Consider the following 14,369-nt stretch of genomic DNA (forward strand, 5'->3'; position numbering starts at 1 on the left):
GGGTCCGACAACCCGGATGGGCCAGACAAGCCAGACGACCCGGATAGACCCGTCCAAACAGTCGGGCCCAATCAGGTAGTCGGGCACGTTCGAGTCGTGGGGCCCGTCTGGGTCGTCGGGTACGTTAAGGTCGTCAGGCCCGTCCGGGTCATCGGACTGATCTGGATCGTCGGGCATGTCCGGGTCGTCAGGCCCGTTTGGGTCGTCGAGTCCGTCCGGGTCGTAAGGAGTGTCTAGGTCGTAATGCCCGTCCGAGTCTTCGTTTCGTCGTGTCATCCAGGTCGTAAGGCCCGTGTAGGTTGTCAGGCTCGTCCGGGTCATCAGGCCCATCCGGGTCATCGGGCCCGTCCGGGTCGTCGGGCCCATCTAGGTCGTCCGCCCCATTCGGGTATTTGGGCCCGTTCAGTTCGTCGATCCCGTCCGGGTCTCTGGGCCTGCCTAACCCGTTCGGGTCTTTGGGCTGCCTGACCTATTTTCGTCAGTGGTCCGGCCTGGTTTGTTCGGGTCTTCAGGTCCGCGTGACCCTTTCAGGTCTTTGTGTCCGCCTGACCCGTTCGGTTCTTCAAGCCCGCTTGACCCGTTCAGGTCATCGGGCCTGCTTGGCCCGTTCGGATCTTCGAACCTACCTGGCTCGTTCGGGTCTTCGGGCCCACCTGGCTCATCTGGTCATTGGGCCTGCCTTCCCCGTTCAGGTCATCGGGCTCACTCGAATTTTCTGGATCGTTGGGCCCGCCTAGCCCGTTCATATCTTTAGGCTCGCCCAACCTCTTATGGTCATCGGGCCTACCCGATCCGTATAGATTGTCGAACAAGACCCGTCCAAGTCTGAATTTAGCATAGTCCATCTCAACCTTTAATCTAACCCAACTAAAAATTTAAATTGAAAATTTGGATTAAATTTTTTGGATTATCCACATTTAAAAATCTTGATTTATAAAATGGATATTCAATCCATAAGATATATAAAATGTAAATTAGATTGAAATTCAGATCCATTAAATGGATTTTAAATGGATTGGATTTTTAATAAAATGGATTATAAATGGATTGGATTGGAACAAAAATGAATTGGATCAAGAAAATTAGATTTTTTGTCCACCCCTAATATATACAAAACAAGTGGCAGATATATCCCATAACACATTGCTATTAATTATGACTATCAACATCCAGAGAGACAAATTAAAATTGAAAACTTCTTTTCAGTTTCCAAATTAAAATTAAATATTCATATATACTGATCGTATTAAGTTGACTCTAATCTTTAGAATGAGATATATTTTGCTTGTATTTAACACTAGTCGGTATACAACATATCATAAATATTTACATATACAATTTATATTACACAACACTAAAATATAAAGTTTCTAAAATGATGGCCTAAAAAATAAAAAGAAAGAACTCGTCACTACTAAAATTAATAAATTATCTCTCCCCATATTGCATAGTAATATAACAGTTTGCACAAATACTTATAAGGATGAGATCATTTAAAAATAAAATTCGAATTGTAAAAATGATAATCATTTAAAATATTCGATAAAAATGAGGATCATTCACGACAAACACTACGAAAATGGAAATAAAAAAGGTATTTAAGCCTATATAATATGATACACATAAATCATATACATCATGCCATCAACATAGCATTTACACAGCATACCACGTATACAAGCATGTTATGATAGTGAAAGTAGATGAAAAATGTAACATCAAATCCTTACATTCAAAGTTTTGGAGGATATAGCTCTCTGAAGAAGATAACAATCTTATATGTATACAGTATTTTTAGATTGATATATACATAAGTTGGAGTGCCCAAATAAATAATAATAATAATAATAATATATTATAAACAATTTTCTTTGTTAATAAAAAAGACTCTGATTTTCCTTATGGTATGTATTCCAATATGAAAAATTAGTGTAAATGTTAAAAAAGAAAAAATGTATGTATAAATTGAAGAAATTCAGTATAATTGGAATTATTTACTGTAAATTATATTCAAATGTAAATTAATAATTAAATGTAAGAAGAATACAAAAAATAGAAAGTGGTCAATGGTCTGCTACGGTATAATCCACGCCGAATTCTTTGTTTGTACTTTTATTACTTTTTTACCCATTTTGTTGCTTTAAGTTACATGCATGCTACTATCAATATCTTGAGTGTACATTTAAGTCTAAAAGTATTTTGGGACAGAATTTCTTTTCTAACTTTTCTCCTAAATATACCTTTTTACTGAGTGTAACAGTAATATAAACCTTTCCAACAACTATTTTATTGGTAATTCGAAACAAAGACTAAACTTTCCATAACTTGTTTGAAATGTAAGCTATGATTGAAACAGCTTAGAAAACATTTTCCAAAGCGTGTTGGAAACTTAAGCCGTTTTATATTGTTATTTATTTTCTCAACTTTTAAGAAAATCATCAAATGGTTGGTTATAAATAGAAAAAAATGTAAATAAAGAACAAAACTTATAAACTGATTAAAAAATTGTTTATTTAATGTTGATTGGTTTATTAAGTTAATTGTGAATATTAGTCTCAATTTTGTTATCTTCTTGATGTTATGATAAAGAATGTAAGAAGTCCAAAAAAAAAAGTATTTAAGTGTGATAACGACTTTAATGAAAGTAATATAAAAGAGGGGAAAATAGTTTTAAAGACTCTTAAATGTTAACACGTTAGAAACTAAAGAATTGGGAAGACTTTAAATAAAGGAATACTAAAGATGGAAAAAAGAGAGAACACTTTTGAATGCTTTAGTTCAAAAATTCTAGTACTCTTTGGTTAAAACATTTTGGCTTATAGGTAAAAAGTTGATTATCTTGCAATATATAATATATAATGTCGATTGATTTATTAAACTCAATGTTATTTGGTCTATTAGGTAATTTTTAATTGGGTCATGAAGTTTTTTATGAGTGTTAGTCATGATTTTGTTATTTTTTTAAAGTTATGATAAAGTGCGTAAGGAGTCCTAGAATAAGAATGTATTTAAGTGTGACAAGAGTTTAATAAAAGAGAAAAAAAATTAAACCCTTTTAAATACTAACATGATAAAAGTTAAAGTGTCATTATCACATTATAAAAAAAAAAGTTTATATTATTTTTCCTCTTCTCCCATAGCATATGATTTAGTTCAAAAAGCATTTGCATGAAAACTTTGAAATATTAATTTGACCAATCAGGATTCTAGTAATCATACAAGGTGGGGACTGAAAGTCAAAAGGTTGAGTTTTGCCGAAATGAATATACCTTAATTTTCGTGCTACGAAACATTTTCCTTTCATTTACAGCATCTTTGTTTTTTCCCAAAGAAAAAACCATGGAAGTAACATAGAAAAAGTAGAGTAAAATTGTCAACTAGTTGATTAACTCCACCTCTAAAAAGCTAAATCATACGTGTTTTTCTTTGTTTATTTGTCTGTTCATTTAACTTTTTAAGTGATAATAAAAGAAAAGGAAATTGTTAAATCACTTTTTTTCCTCATAATTATGTGTAAATTTGAAAAAGAAAACTTCAAATATACAAATTTATCAATCAACGCTACGTTATATACTTTTATGATGATTTCCTATTTGACTTATTACGATGTTTACAGAAGACTTAATAACATTTGCACCCATCAAATATGTATTGAAAGGATGGGATTTTAGTATTAATTGTGCTAATCAAAATTTCAATTATCCGAATGTGTAATTGTTTTTCAAGGATTTAGTTTTATTCTTGTTAGTGTGTTTTTAGTGAATCAAATAACTTGGACGTAGATTCTTGCGATAATAGAACTAGTTAATAAATTCATTTTCAATCTATTTTAATTCAAGATTTCATAATTAATACAAAATTTATGTGTAAAGTTTACTTATATCAATATAATTAAGAATTCATGTATTTCTCTTCAAAATGATGTGAATGGAAGTATTGAAGATAAAAATAAATTAAAGTAGAATATGTTTAAGGAGAAACTAAATAAATCAAAAAGATAAATGCAAGAAACGTAAAATGCAGAAAATAAATTACAAAGATAAAATAATGGTTAAATATGTTTTTGTGCCTTAATCTGTAAAAATTGAAAATAGTCTCTCATCGAAACTTTAAACTAATTTAATCTCTTAAATTTGGAAATGCGTGTATTTAGTTCTTTTAACTTTTTTTTTGAAGTTTAAGTTTCTTTGACGTTTTAAATGCATTTCATGATAGTATTTGAGTTGTTTATATTGTTTAACTCATTCTCACTTCAATGTTTACTTAGAGACGCGTTTAAAACGTGAAATAAACTTAACAAAATCTGGTGGTTAAAAGGACTAAATTCACCCATTTATTAAAAATGAGAGACTAAATTAGTCTAAAGTTTCGAAGAGAAACTAGTTCTATTTTTTACTAAAATAATGATTGGTAAAAGAAATTGATAACTTAAATTGTTACTATAATCATCATTAGAATTGTCATTATATGTGGCATGCTCAAAAGAATTTTAGTTGTAAATATAATTTGTTACACCTTTTTATCATAACTAATCTATTTACACTTTTCTACCTTGTTTTAACAATTAAGTTTTAAAAAAATTACATAATAATTGGAATAAACCGTTTAGAAACCACCATATTGCATCAGTTATGCTTGCTAGGCCCACTCTTACCATGGATGCTTTTACTTAAAGTTTCTTTTGAACTTCGTGTAACTTCTTCAAATTTTTTCTCATGAATCCCCATTTTTGTATACACTTTGAGTTTTCAATCATATCATAATTTCCACTCCTATGTTAATCATGTTTCGGTATCTTGTACTATCATCTCTTTTCTTTGATTTCTTCATTCTCAATGGATATATTTACTCTTTTTCTTAATTTTGATACCCTCAAGACTAGTTTTATCCCTTGGAGAATGTTTGTGTTTTCAAAATGTTATTATTTAAAATTTTGTTTTAGCTAAATTTTAGAAATTACTTGGTTAGATTTAACATTATATATAATAGAAATGTTTTCAAGTTTTAAAACATTGAAAATATAATTAGAGTTACTAGAATGAAATTTATGAAGTATCACCATGAGAACAAAATCGAAATAAATCGTGTTATAATCTCACTTTCTCGAGGAGCATCACTCAAGAATATTTTCTTAAAACTTCTAACAAATCAAAGAGTACTCTGCATTCTCAAATTTATTATATTCCTGGAAATAGATTTGACCTTCATCAAACACCCTTAGATTCTAAAATGGCATGCGTGATATAGACCAAAAGTACAATTATATTTATGAAACTAAAAGAAAAATAAATATATTAATTATTATCTTAAAAATATAAAAAAAATATCTGGAATTCTAACATCAACAGATAAAAATTTCCATTCAATCCATTTTATATAATCGATTGACATGTTTTATGAGAGTATTCAAACACAATATCTGGAGTATAAATAACAGAACTGGTATTTTTTTTTTCTTTTTTCTGAGATTCACTGCAGAACCAAAGACAAAAATGACTATAAAATGATCCATAGAAAATCTCAACAAAACACATAATCAAGTGCTATGAATTTGGTTAGGTGTCAAGTTGAGATCAACCAAGAACATGAACATGTGACAATCTTAGACTATAAAATAATTTCGATGATACTCTTGGTACACACAAATATGAAGATTGAAACGTTGACGAAAGAAAATGATGTATTAGGTTTAATATTGATTAGTTTGGTTGCATAGAAGGTGCGATTCTCCCAGAAGCAGAATTTGCAGAACTGTAGAGAAACTGAGAAACAATGGAGGCACAGGGTTGCGCCACCATGTTGTTCCAGGCCTCATTGGCGTCGCGGCCACGTTTCTGAAACACGGGCGTGGCGCAAATGCGGTGGATCTTCCACCCCTCACTTCGGAGCATGTCGATTCTCCTAAGTTGCTTGCATGCCAAGTTGCACGTGTTCCCCTTCACGTCCCTCACCGCCTCCTGCAGCAGCCTCATCCTCGTCTCACCGCTCGCCGCCGCCTCCCGCCGGAAGTACGGGTGGAATTCAGAAACCCCAATGGCCTTTCTTATCCCACGCGCGTAATCGCCGTTCACGCTGAAAAACGGTCTCAACTCGTTCACCATTCCACAGCGGAGCATGTGGTCCACGCGCTGCCCCACGTAGGAATGGAGCACCGGCACGGACACGTCCACCCACAGGAAGCACCACTCGAACCGCGGCCCGAACCTATCCACCAGCGCCTTCATGTAGGAGTTGGATCCCCCCACCACTATCGGAACCTTGTCGCGGCGCGTGATGGACTCGATGGCGCGTGAAGCGGCGTCGCAGAAGTCGGAGGCGGTGAACTCCGTGTCGGGGTTCTGCGTCCCCAGCAGGTGATGTGGGATCCCACGCTGTTCCTCTTTGGTGGCTTTGTTTGTGACAATCTCAAGCCCTTGGTACACTTGCATTTTGTCGGAGTTTATGATTTCTGAGGGAAAACATGTCGCTAAGTCCACCGACAACCTCGTTTTCCCGCTCCCTGTTGCTCCCATCACCAGCACCACCTTCTCTTTTGGCCTCATCATCTGGGTTTGTCCACCGGAAGGAACGTTTTTCAGAGCCTGATGCGTTGGTCTACACATCACTGACATCGTCATGCTCGTAGAATAGAAGGGTCAGAAAATTAAACTAAGTGAGAGTGAGAAAACAATGCATATATCACGTATGTTGAAAGTTTTTGAAAGGAACTTTAGTGGTGAAATGTGAGATTGACTATTAACCATGGTTGTTGTTGTTGGTATTTATAGTTTTTTTGAAGATCGTAAAAGAAGGTCTAGGAATAATTATCAGTGAAGATATGGTGGTCATCACAATATATTCCTATGGTTTAAAATTCGTGGCGCGGTAGTCTCTGGTCAAACCCATCTTCCCTTTTCAACTGCATGTTGTTATCAGGTCAGAGATTTTCAAGCCTGATATTATTATTATTATTAGGGAAAAGTATTTATTTCCTGTTTTTGAAAAACAAAGAGAGACATTGATTTGTGGTGAAACAAAACATCTGTGTTGGGAAAAGTTTGTGTTTGTGCTCTGAAGAGGAAGCTAGCTAATTAAGGTGTCTGCAAAACAACATGAGTGGACCGTGAGAGCACAAGGTTCTTTTTCTTTCTTTGTATGGTGGGGCTGTATGAGTATTAGAGCATAAAATTGTTGTGATAAGATGTTATTCGTTTCTTTTATTATCTGGAGATTTTGTCTCTTATACACGTTGAGAAGTTTGAGCTTGGGTGGCATCTTGCTCCTATCTCACAAGATCATACCAAATATATGGCCTTTTACTCGATCACGACACCGATTCGATCAATCCAAGATAGACTTCGAAACACTGTGCGTTTGTATAAATCAGAAATACTTTAGTTACCACTTTTTTGGGGTGAATATGTCGGAACAAACCTAGCTACCTCAAGTGATTTCAAGTAAAATTCAATAGTACGGATGGAATATTTATCTAAGGACATTCATATCTTTTATGATATATTGACGACGTTGATATTTATACCTTTTCAATAAGTTTTGATCGACTAGGAACAGTGATCCACTCAACTATTGAGCTACTTAATCAAACATGTTAGTGAATTGTGTAAACCAGATTAATTCAATTGATGTTGCTGTTATCACTTGGATCAACATGCTAACTGTAATTTTGACATGTCAACTAGTTTAGTTACTAGAAATATGAAACATTTGCTTTACTTGATTTATATGTTAAAAATATATATTTGTGTTCTAATCCCAAATCTATCAAATAATATTCTTAGGGTTGATCATCATGTATCAAATGTATTATTTGTTTTAGAGCATGTCACGATTTTATTTTTAGAAGATTTGAGAATGAAATGAAGAAAAAGTATTTAAATCGTCTTTGAAATTGACTTCTTAGTAAGGTAGGACTATTAGGCGCGATAAGAATACAAGTCCTCCCGTTGAAGTCTAAGAGAAATGACAAATCATACCCAATAGAAAACTTTATGAGACATATGATGCCACCTTTAGTTTGATCATTTCAATGTTGTGGCTTTTGCTTCTCCTTATGGTGGAGCCTCCATCCTTTGCAACGATAATTTAATTAACGATGATTATATAATTGTCGTTAAAAGTTTTCTTTTAACAGTCATTAAATACTTTTTTACGATGATATATGAAACTTTGATTTTAAAAATGAGTTTTTGAAAAATACAAAACTGATCTAATTATAAGTTATTGAACGATATTTCTTATTACTTGAATTTTTAAAACATGTTTCATTATAATTATTTTTATTTTTATTGCATTACTTGTGTTTCCCACTTTTCTTTATCTTCTAAAAAAATGTGTAACTATTACTAAATAAAATTCTTTTTATAACTTTTAAAAAATTGTATTATTGTGTTTGGAGTGACTATAATAAACTTAAAATAAACTCTAATATTATTTTAAAAGGAAAGGTTTAACTGAATTCTACCATACTGGTTGCTGAGTGAAATTTCTCTTCACATATAAACAGAATTTCTACACCAACATATGTGGTCCTGGGTTTATGAGATCAAAACCCAGATGAGTCTTCAGCAGGAAATTGCTTATGCAAGTTAATTAAGCACCATCTTTTAATATACAAATTATTACATTAATTCATGCGTACACACGAGTTATATATTTTTTATTTATTTTATATATTAAAATAATAAAGTAGTAAAATTATTATGTAATAAAATATCATAAAAATTAAATTGTCTTGTTGTAAATATTTTTATTAAAATAATAAAGTGTTAAAAACAAAGTCGTTAAATTAGGTCTTTCACTCGTCACCTTCTCTTATTTTTATTTTATGATATTTATTTTAAGATCTATTTTGGAAAACATGGTAGACCCACATGTCATCAATATATACATCCATTTTGTCTCTGCAAGTTTGATTTCATTACTTTCCTACTTATAAGAAGTAAGAGATAAACGTTTCCGTGAAGAAATGTCACAGGCAAAGACACGCTTTATTCATTCATATATCTGCATTCCATATTCAGCATGTGAGCATGATTTTGGTATTAAATAAGACAAGGTGAGTGGAACATGTTTTCGGTTTTGGGGAGATGCACTTTGCTTGTCAAGGAAAACACAAGTACATCAACCATTACCATTTATGAAGTGCTTCTTCTAACATGTGTGCTCGCTTATATCTTAAAAATACTGTATTTTTTTTTTCCTGTACTGGTCCTATAACGTGTCTTCAAAATATATCGATGGACACTTACTTATATTGAAGTTTTAAAATATATTAAAAAGAACTTGGGTTAAATATGTTTTTATCTCTCAAGTTTTAGTGAAATTTAGAATTAGTCATCTTCAAAAATTTTGATCAATTTAGTGTTTCATTTTTACAAATGTGTGAATTTAGTCATTTTAACCAAATTTTGTTAAGTTTATCTGACGTTTCAAGTGTATTTCATGATAGTATTTGAATTATTTATACCGTTTGACACATTTTCGCTTTAATGTTAATTTAAATATTATCATAAAATACGTTTAAAATGTCAAATAAACTTGACAAAATTTGGTAAGAAGACTAAATCCACGCATTTCTAAAGATGAAAGACTAAATTAATATAAAGTTTCGAAAAAAACTAATTTCAAGATTCAGAAACTTGAGGGACAAAAACATATTTAACCAAAAAATTTAATTTACTAACATTAATATATTTTGAAGACAGGACAACACAAAAAAGAAAAAAACAATAAAGAATCTGGTATCTACTAGACATTACATTGGAACATAATCACATGTGTGCAATTATATTTTGTAAGCCTCGAAGTGAAGATGTGAACTTTTGCATGATGGCACCGAAATAGTTAAATTGGGACAAAAGCCTTCAATAGCCTTCATGTTACATCACTATACGTGGTTCCCCACAATTGTTTCAGGATGGCCCCAGAATTCCAAGTGACAGAAGTTTAGTTTATAACAACACAACAACATGGTTTGCTTCAACATTCTCTTTCACTCGTTTTCTCACCTCAACATATTCTGAATTTGACTCTGAAACTGTAACTGTTACATGGTTTGTCGCCGGAACAGGGGAAAAACAGAGATAGCATGTCTTGAGATCATACCCATTCGAAAATGCACGATTTTGGAAACCAACTACAAAATATTACATGGAAAATGATATTTTTAATACCTAAATTATTTTTATATCCATTTGACATTATCTTTTAATTTTTTTTATAAAAAAGAAATTCACTTTTTAAATGACTATTTTATTTCTAAAAATAGGTTATCAAATAACTCATCTACATGTCAAAATATCATTTTTCATGTTACATACACAACTCAATGGACTACAAAATATAAGCTTGTACTTGGGTTTCACAAATAAAAACATACCATACCACTGGTTATCATATTTGTTTACATGACTACTCAGTCACTAAACAATATCATATTTATAGGGTTGGTCTAAAAGTTGACAATATTTGTGATGGATATTCATCAAAGTTATGCATTGATTAATATAACGAAAGAGAAAATAAAAAAATTACTATTAAAATAAGTTAATTTGAATATAATTAATTTCTTAGTTATAGGAGATATTTGAATATTTGTCGTGAGAAGGTTTATTGTTTTATGACTGTAAATATTGTATAAAAAGACTTTGCTATTTTCTCTTACTAAAGATTCCATGTTAAAATAGTTTTGTTGAGTCTTTTAGTATGATGTTAAATATATTTTTGCTAAAAAAAAAACTTTTCACTATGAGATTCCTACAATTTCTCACCATCCTATATATTCAATAATAACTAATTAACTCTTTTTTTTATATATAAATATGTAAAATATGGATGTAAGTTTAACTCAAACCAAACGTGAGTTAGATTTATTTTTAAAGTGAATTATAATTTTACTATATATTTAATTAATGACATAACTCTATTAAATCCATTACATGAAATAGTAATACCTTGAGTAACATAATTTGCATTAAAATATTTTATTTTTATTAGCTTAATTATATTTGTTAATATTTTCTATTTTTAAATCTAAAATAACTTAGATAAAAACGAGGAATGAAAAAAAGAAGAAGACAGAAGTATGATGAATTTAAAATTATCAAATATTTGTACCAATTAAAATCATGTAAAATAGTGACACAAGTGAGTAGGTGCGTACAAATATTGTCTAATAAATGTATTTTACAAGGTTAAGATAGTCAAATAGTAAGATAATGAGTGCAAATGTTATCCACTAAATCCAATTCATAGGGTTAACACAGTTGATTTTACTTTATAAGATTATATCAAAACATATTTTAATATGATTAGTTGGATTCTAAACCATAAATCGTATCACCAATTCAATTTATAGTAAATATTTAAATATATAAAAGAAATTTTATATGTACATCTGTGTAGGTGAAAGTTTGTGTTTGTGTCAGTAGAAATATGTGTTTGTATGCGTATATGTAGAAGTGTTTACACATAGGTATAAGTTGTATCACACTTTTTAAATTGAATCCATACGAAATTGTAAGAAAATATCCCTAAGAACTTACTTTATTTCTGTTTATTATTTTGTAAATAAATTAATAATATTAATATTCATTATTCACTTAATGAAATGAAACACAAATTTCATAGTTATAAAAATATTAAAAATGAATAAATATAAACTTTTAAAATAAAACACAAATTTAACATTTATAAAATGTTAATAAATAAACAAATATAAAATTTTAGTTTAAATAAATTTTCTTTTATTTCAATGATGATTTTTCAATTTCATCTCATTATTTTGAATGTTTTAATTATATAATTTAAAGAAAAAGTCCGTCGCTAATAATGTTACAAAAATAACGTCACTATCATAGATTAAACAGAAGAAAGTTATATTAACTTAATCTTTTAAAAAGGAAAACTAGATCAAAAACATTGAGAAGAGAGAAGAAATTGAAAATATGTCATACTAATAAGATTAAAAAAAAATCTTAAAATTTTACTTTAAAAATGTAGTTAAGCCCCCCTCAGTCCATGGGAGAGAATGTGATCAATAGATGGATGTTTCTTCCTGCACCTGTCAAATTTCTTCATGCATCCCTCTTCCTGCACCCGTCGAATTTCTTCATGCACCCCAATCAAATTGGATTTTTATTTCCGGTATGTTTTGAAAAAAAAATTTCGGAGAATACTCACTCATCCCACCCCGAAAAAAAAAATTTGATGGGTGTGGGTGCAGGAAGAAACACTCTTTTGTGGAAACAAACCCACTACTTCCCCAATATTAATGCGCTGAAGGTGAATGTAAGGTGAATGTTGTTTCTATGATCGATCGAAGAGACAATATAAAAGAAGGAGTTAATCATAAATCCTAAACCGTTCTCGCCATGCACTTAGCTTCAGATTAATTACTTCCCAGAAATATTATCATTTTTTGTTTTGGAAGCTAGGTAAGTATGGTAATCAATATGACTTGGTTTTTGAGAAAAACATGCTTAATATGACTATGGAAAATTGGTTAATTCCCCTAGGTTGAGGTCAAGTCTGAAAAATCTGTAGCATGAACACAGCCACAGCGTGAGGCAACAGGTAGATGATTAAACTATTTCAGGGATTTGAGTCTGTAGATGATTCTTCAGGCAGAAGAAATGTGTTATGAGTTGTAAATGTTGCAATAATTAAAGAGAGAAGATAAATAGCAGAGTTCCATTTTTAGAACTAATAAGCAATGCTTGGAATATTTCACTAACATCTAATGAAGAGCTTATTATGTACATTTTTTGAAAAGGAACTAATTAATGGGATTGGTAAGATCAGTGAGATTGAGATTAGCACACTTGGCACCCTGGAGCAACAGAGATGAACTGAAACCAAATCTATTTGAGTCAACATCGAACTGCACTACATTATCCTCCATTTGATGCCCTCCAATCACAACCGCCGTTCTACTACGCTTCCCACCATCCACGAAACCCAAACACCACACATCCACTCCTCCCTTCTCAATCCTCACCATCGAATTACCCCCGAAGATTCTCCAGAACACTTCCTCGCTGTGCATCACCAGATCAACGGTCGGAACCGCGGGTCCCACTCTTGTTTCCGCGAGGTCTCCCGCAGAGTAGCATACCCCAAAGGGCTCAACGGCCTCCGTCACCGATAAGTTAAAAGCTGAGGACTCGTTGACGAAAAACTGGACGAAGAGTTTGTAAATGGAACTTTCCAAAACGGTGTAGGGCTCCGCAGTGCTGATCTTGGTCCCACCGAAGCCGGTTTGATCAAGGGTTAAGATGGAGGCGTTGATGGGAAGAGCCTTGCCGTTGATCTTGATGGAGGTGAGGTTTATGAAATACTCATCGGAGGGTTGTGAGTTGTGGGTGACGACAGTGTCGGCGACGGGGTTAAGAATGAGGGGGGTGTAAGTGAGGTCAATTTTGGAAGAGAAAAAGTAAGAGATGGAGGTGGAGGCGAAGATAGCTGCGCCTGTGTTGGATGACGCAGGCAAGCAGAGAGAGAAAGAATGGGGGGAACTCAATGCGGTGCTTATTTGGGCCGGGAGGGAGTAATTGGACCGGCCCAAAGCGGCTAGTCCGGTCGCATTGGTAGCGAGGCCTTGGAGCAAATGGGCGACGGCGCAGGAGAAGATGAAATCGGAAATGAGAACGAGTGGGGTCTCAGAGGTGGTGTCGTAGGTGGGAAGGGCGAGAGAATCGATGAGGGCGGTGTCGAGAAGGGTGGTTCTTGTGAGAGGGTTTTCAGGGAAGAGGGCGCATGTGTGGTTGGAACAGGCGTTAGAGGGGAAGGAGTCGCATGGGGAGGTGTTACAGGGGATTTGATGGGAGGAGGAGGAGGTGTAGGTGGAGTCGCAGAGGAGCCAGGTAAGGGAGGAACCGAGGTCGAGGTGGAGAGTGGTGTGTTGGAGTGGGGTTTTGAGGAAGAGGGAGAGTGTGTAGAGTTGGGTGGAAGGGTCTTTTGTGATTGGGGCTACCAAGGGGATTTGGAGTGTTGGTGTTAGAGACAAGAAGAAGGAGAAAGCCAAGAACGAGAACCTGCAGCAGAGAGATGGAAGAGGCATTTTCGAAGGTTCCGGGAGGGTGATGAAGACGCTGTGGTTGGTGATGGAACGTTGAGAACATAAATGCCATGGAATTCGTGGAGAACTGTGCTACTTACGTCCACCCATGGCAAGTGTTGTCGGTGCAGTGCAATTATTATTGTTATATTTTCATATGCTGCATGTATAAAGTACACTTGTAGAGTGTGGCGCTAAACTACCTTATCAATTAGTATAAAGATGTATACACACCCTATCATATTTGACGTCTTTATAGATAAATAAATAAAAATATTGATTTAGTAAAATTACAACTGCATAAAAGAAACAG

The 14,369-nt window shown here is 33.3% G+C and overlaps 1 protein-coding gene and 1 pseudogene across 1 annotated transcript; both read right to left on the reverse strand.

The window, feature by feature from the left end:
* Nucleotides 1-5,333: 5,333 nt before the first annotated feature.
* On the reverse strand, nucleotides 5,334-6,744 carry LOC114164424 (adenylate isopentenyltransferase 3, chloroplastic pseudogene; annotated as a pseudogene).
* A 5,889-nt stretch (nucleotides 6,745-12,633) lies between these two features.
* On the reverse strand, nucleotides 12,634-14,298 carry LOC114183771 (putative aspartic proteinase GIP1). The gene has a single exon (XM_028070903.2). It carries the CDS (start codon nucleotides 14,057-14,059, stop codon nucleotides 12,776-12,778), a length of 1,284 nt encoding a protein of 427 aa, XP_027926704.2. The 5' UTR covers nucleotides 14,060-14,298; the 3' UTR covers nucleotides 12,634-12,775.
* Nucleotides 14,299-14,369: the final 71 nt, after the last annotated feature.

The sequence above is a fragment of the Vigna unguiculata genome, chromosome 1 (genome assembly GCF_037176805.1).
Source record: "Vigna unguiculata cultivar grain cowpea cultivar isolate G323 ecotype 2 chromosome 1, ASM3717680v1, whole genome shotgun sequence".
Classification (NCBI taxonomy): domain Eukaryota; kingdom Viridiplantae; phylum Streptophyta; class Magnoliopsida; order Fabales; family Fabaceae; genus Vigna; species Vigna unguiculata.

Excerpts from the sequence above, each read along its gene's own strand:
- LOC114183771 (XM_028070903.2), bottom strand. The coding sequence starts at position 14,059 with ATGCCTCTTCCATCTCTCTGCTGCAGGTTCTCGTTCTTGGCTTTCTCC.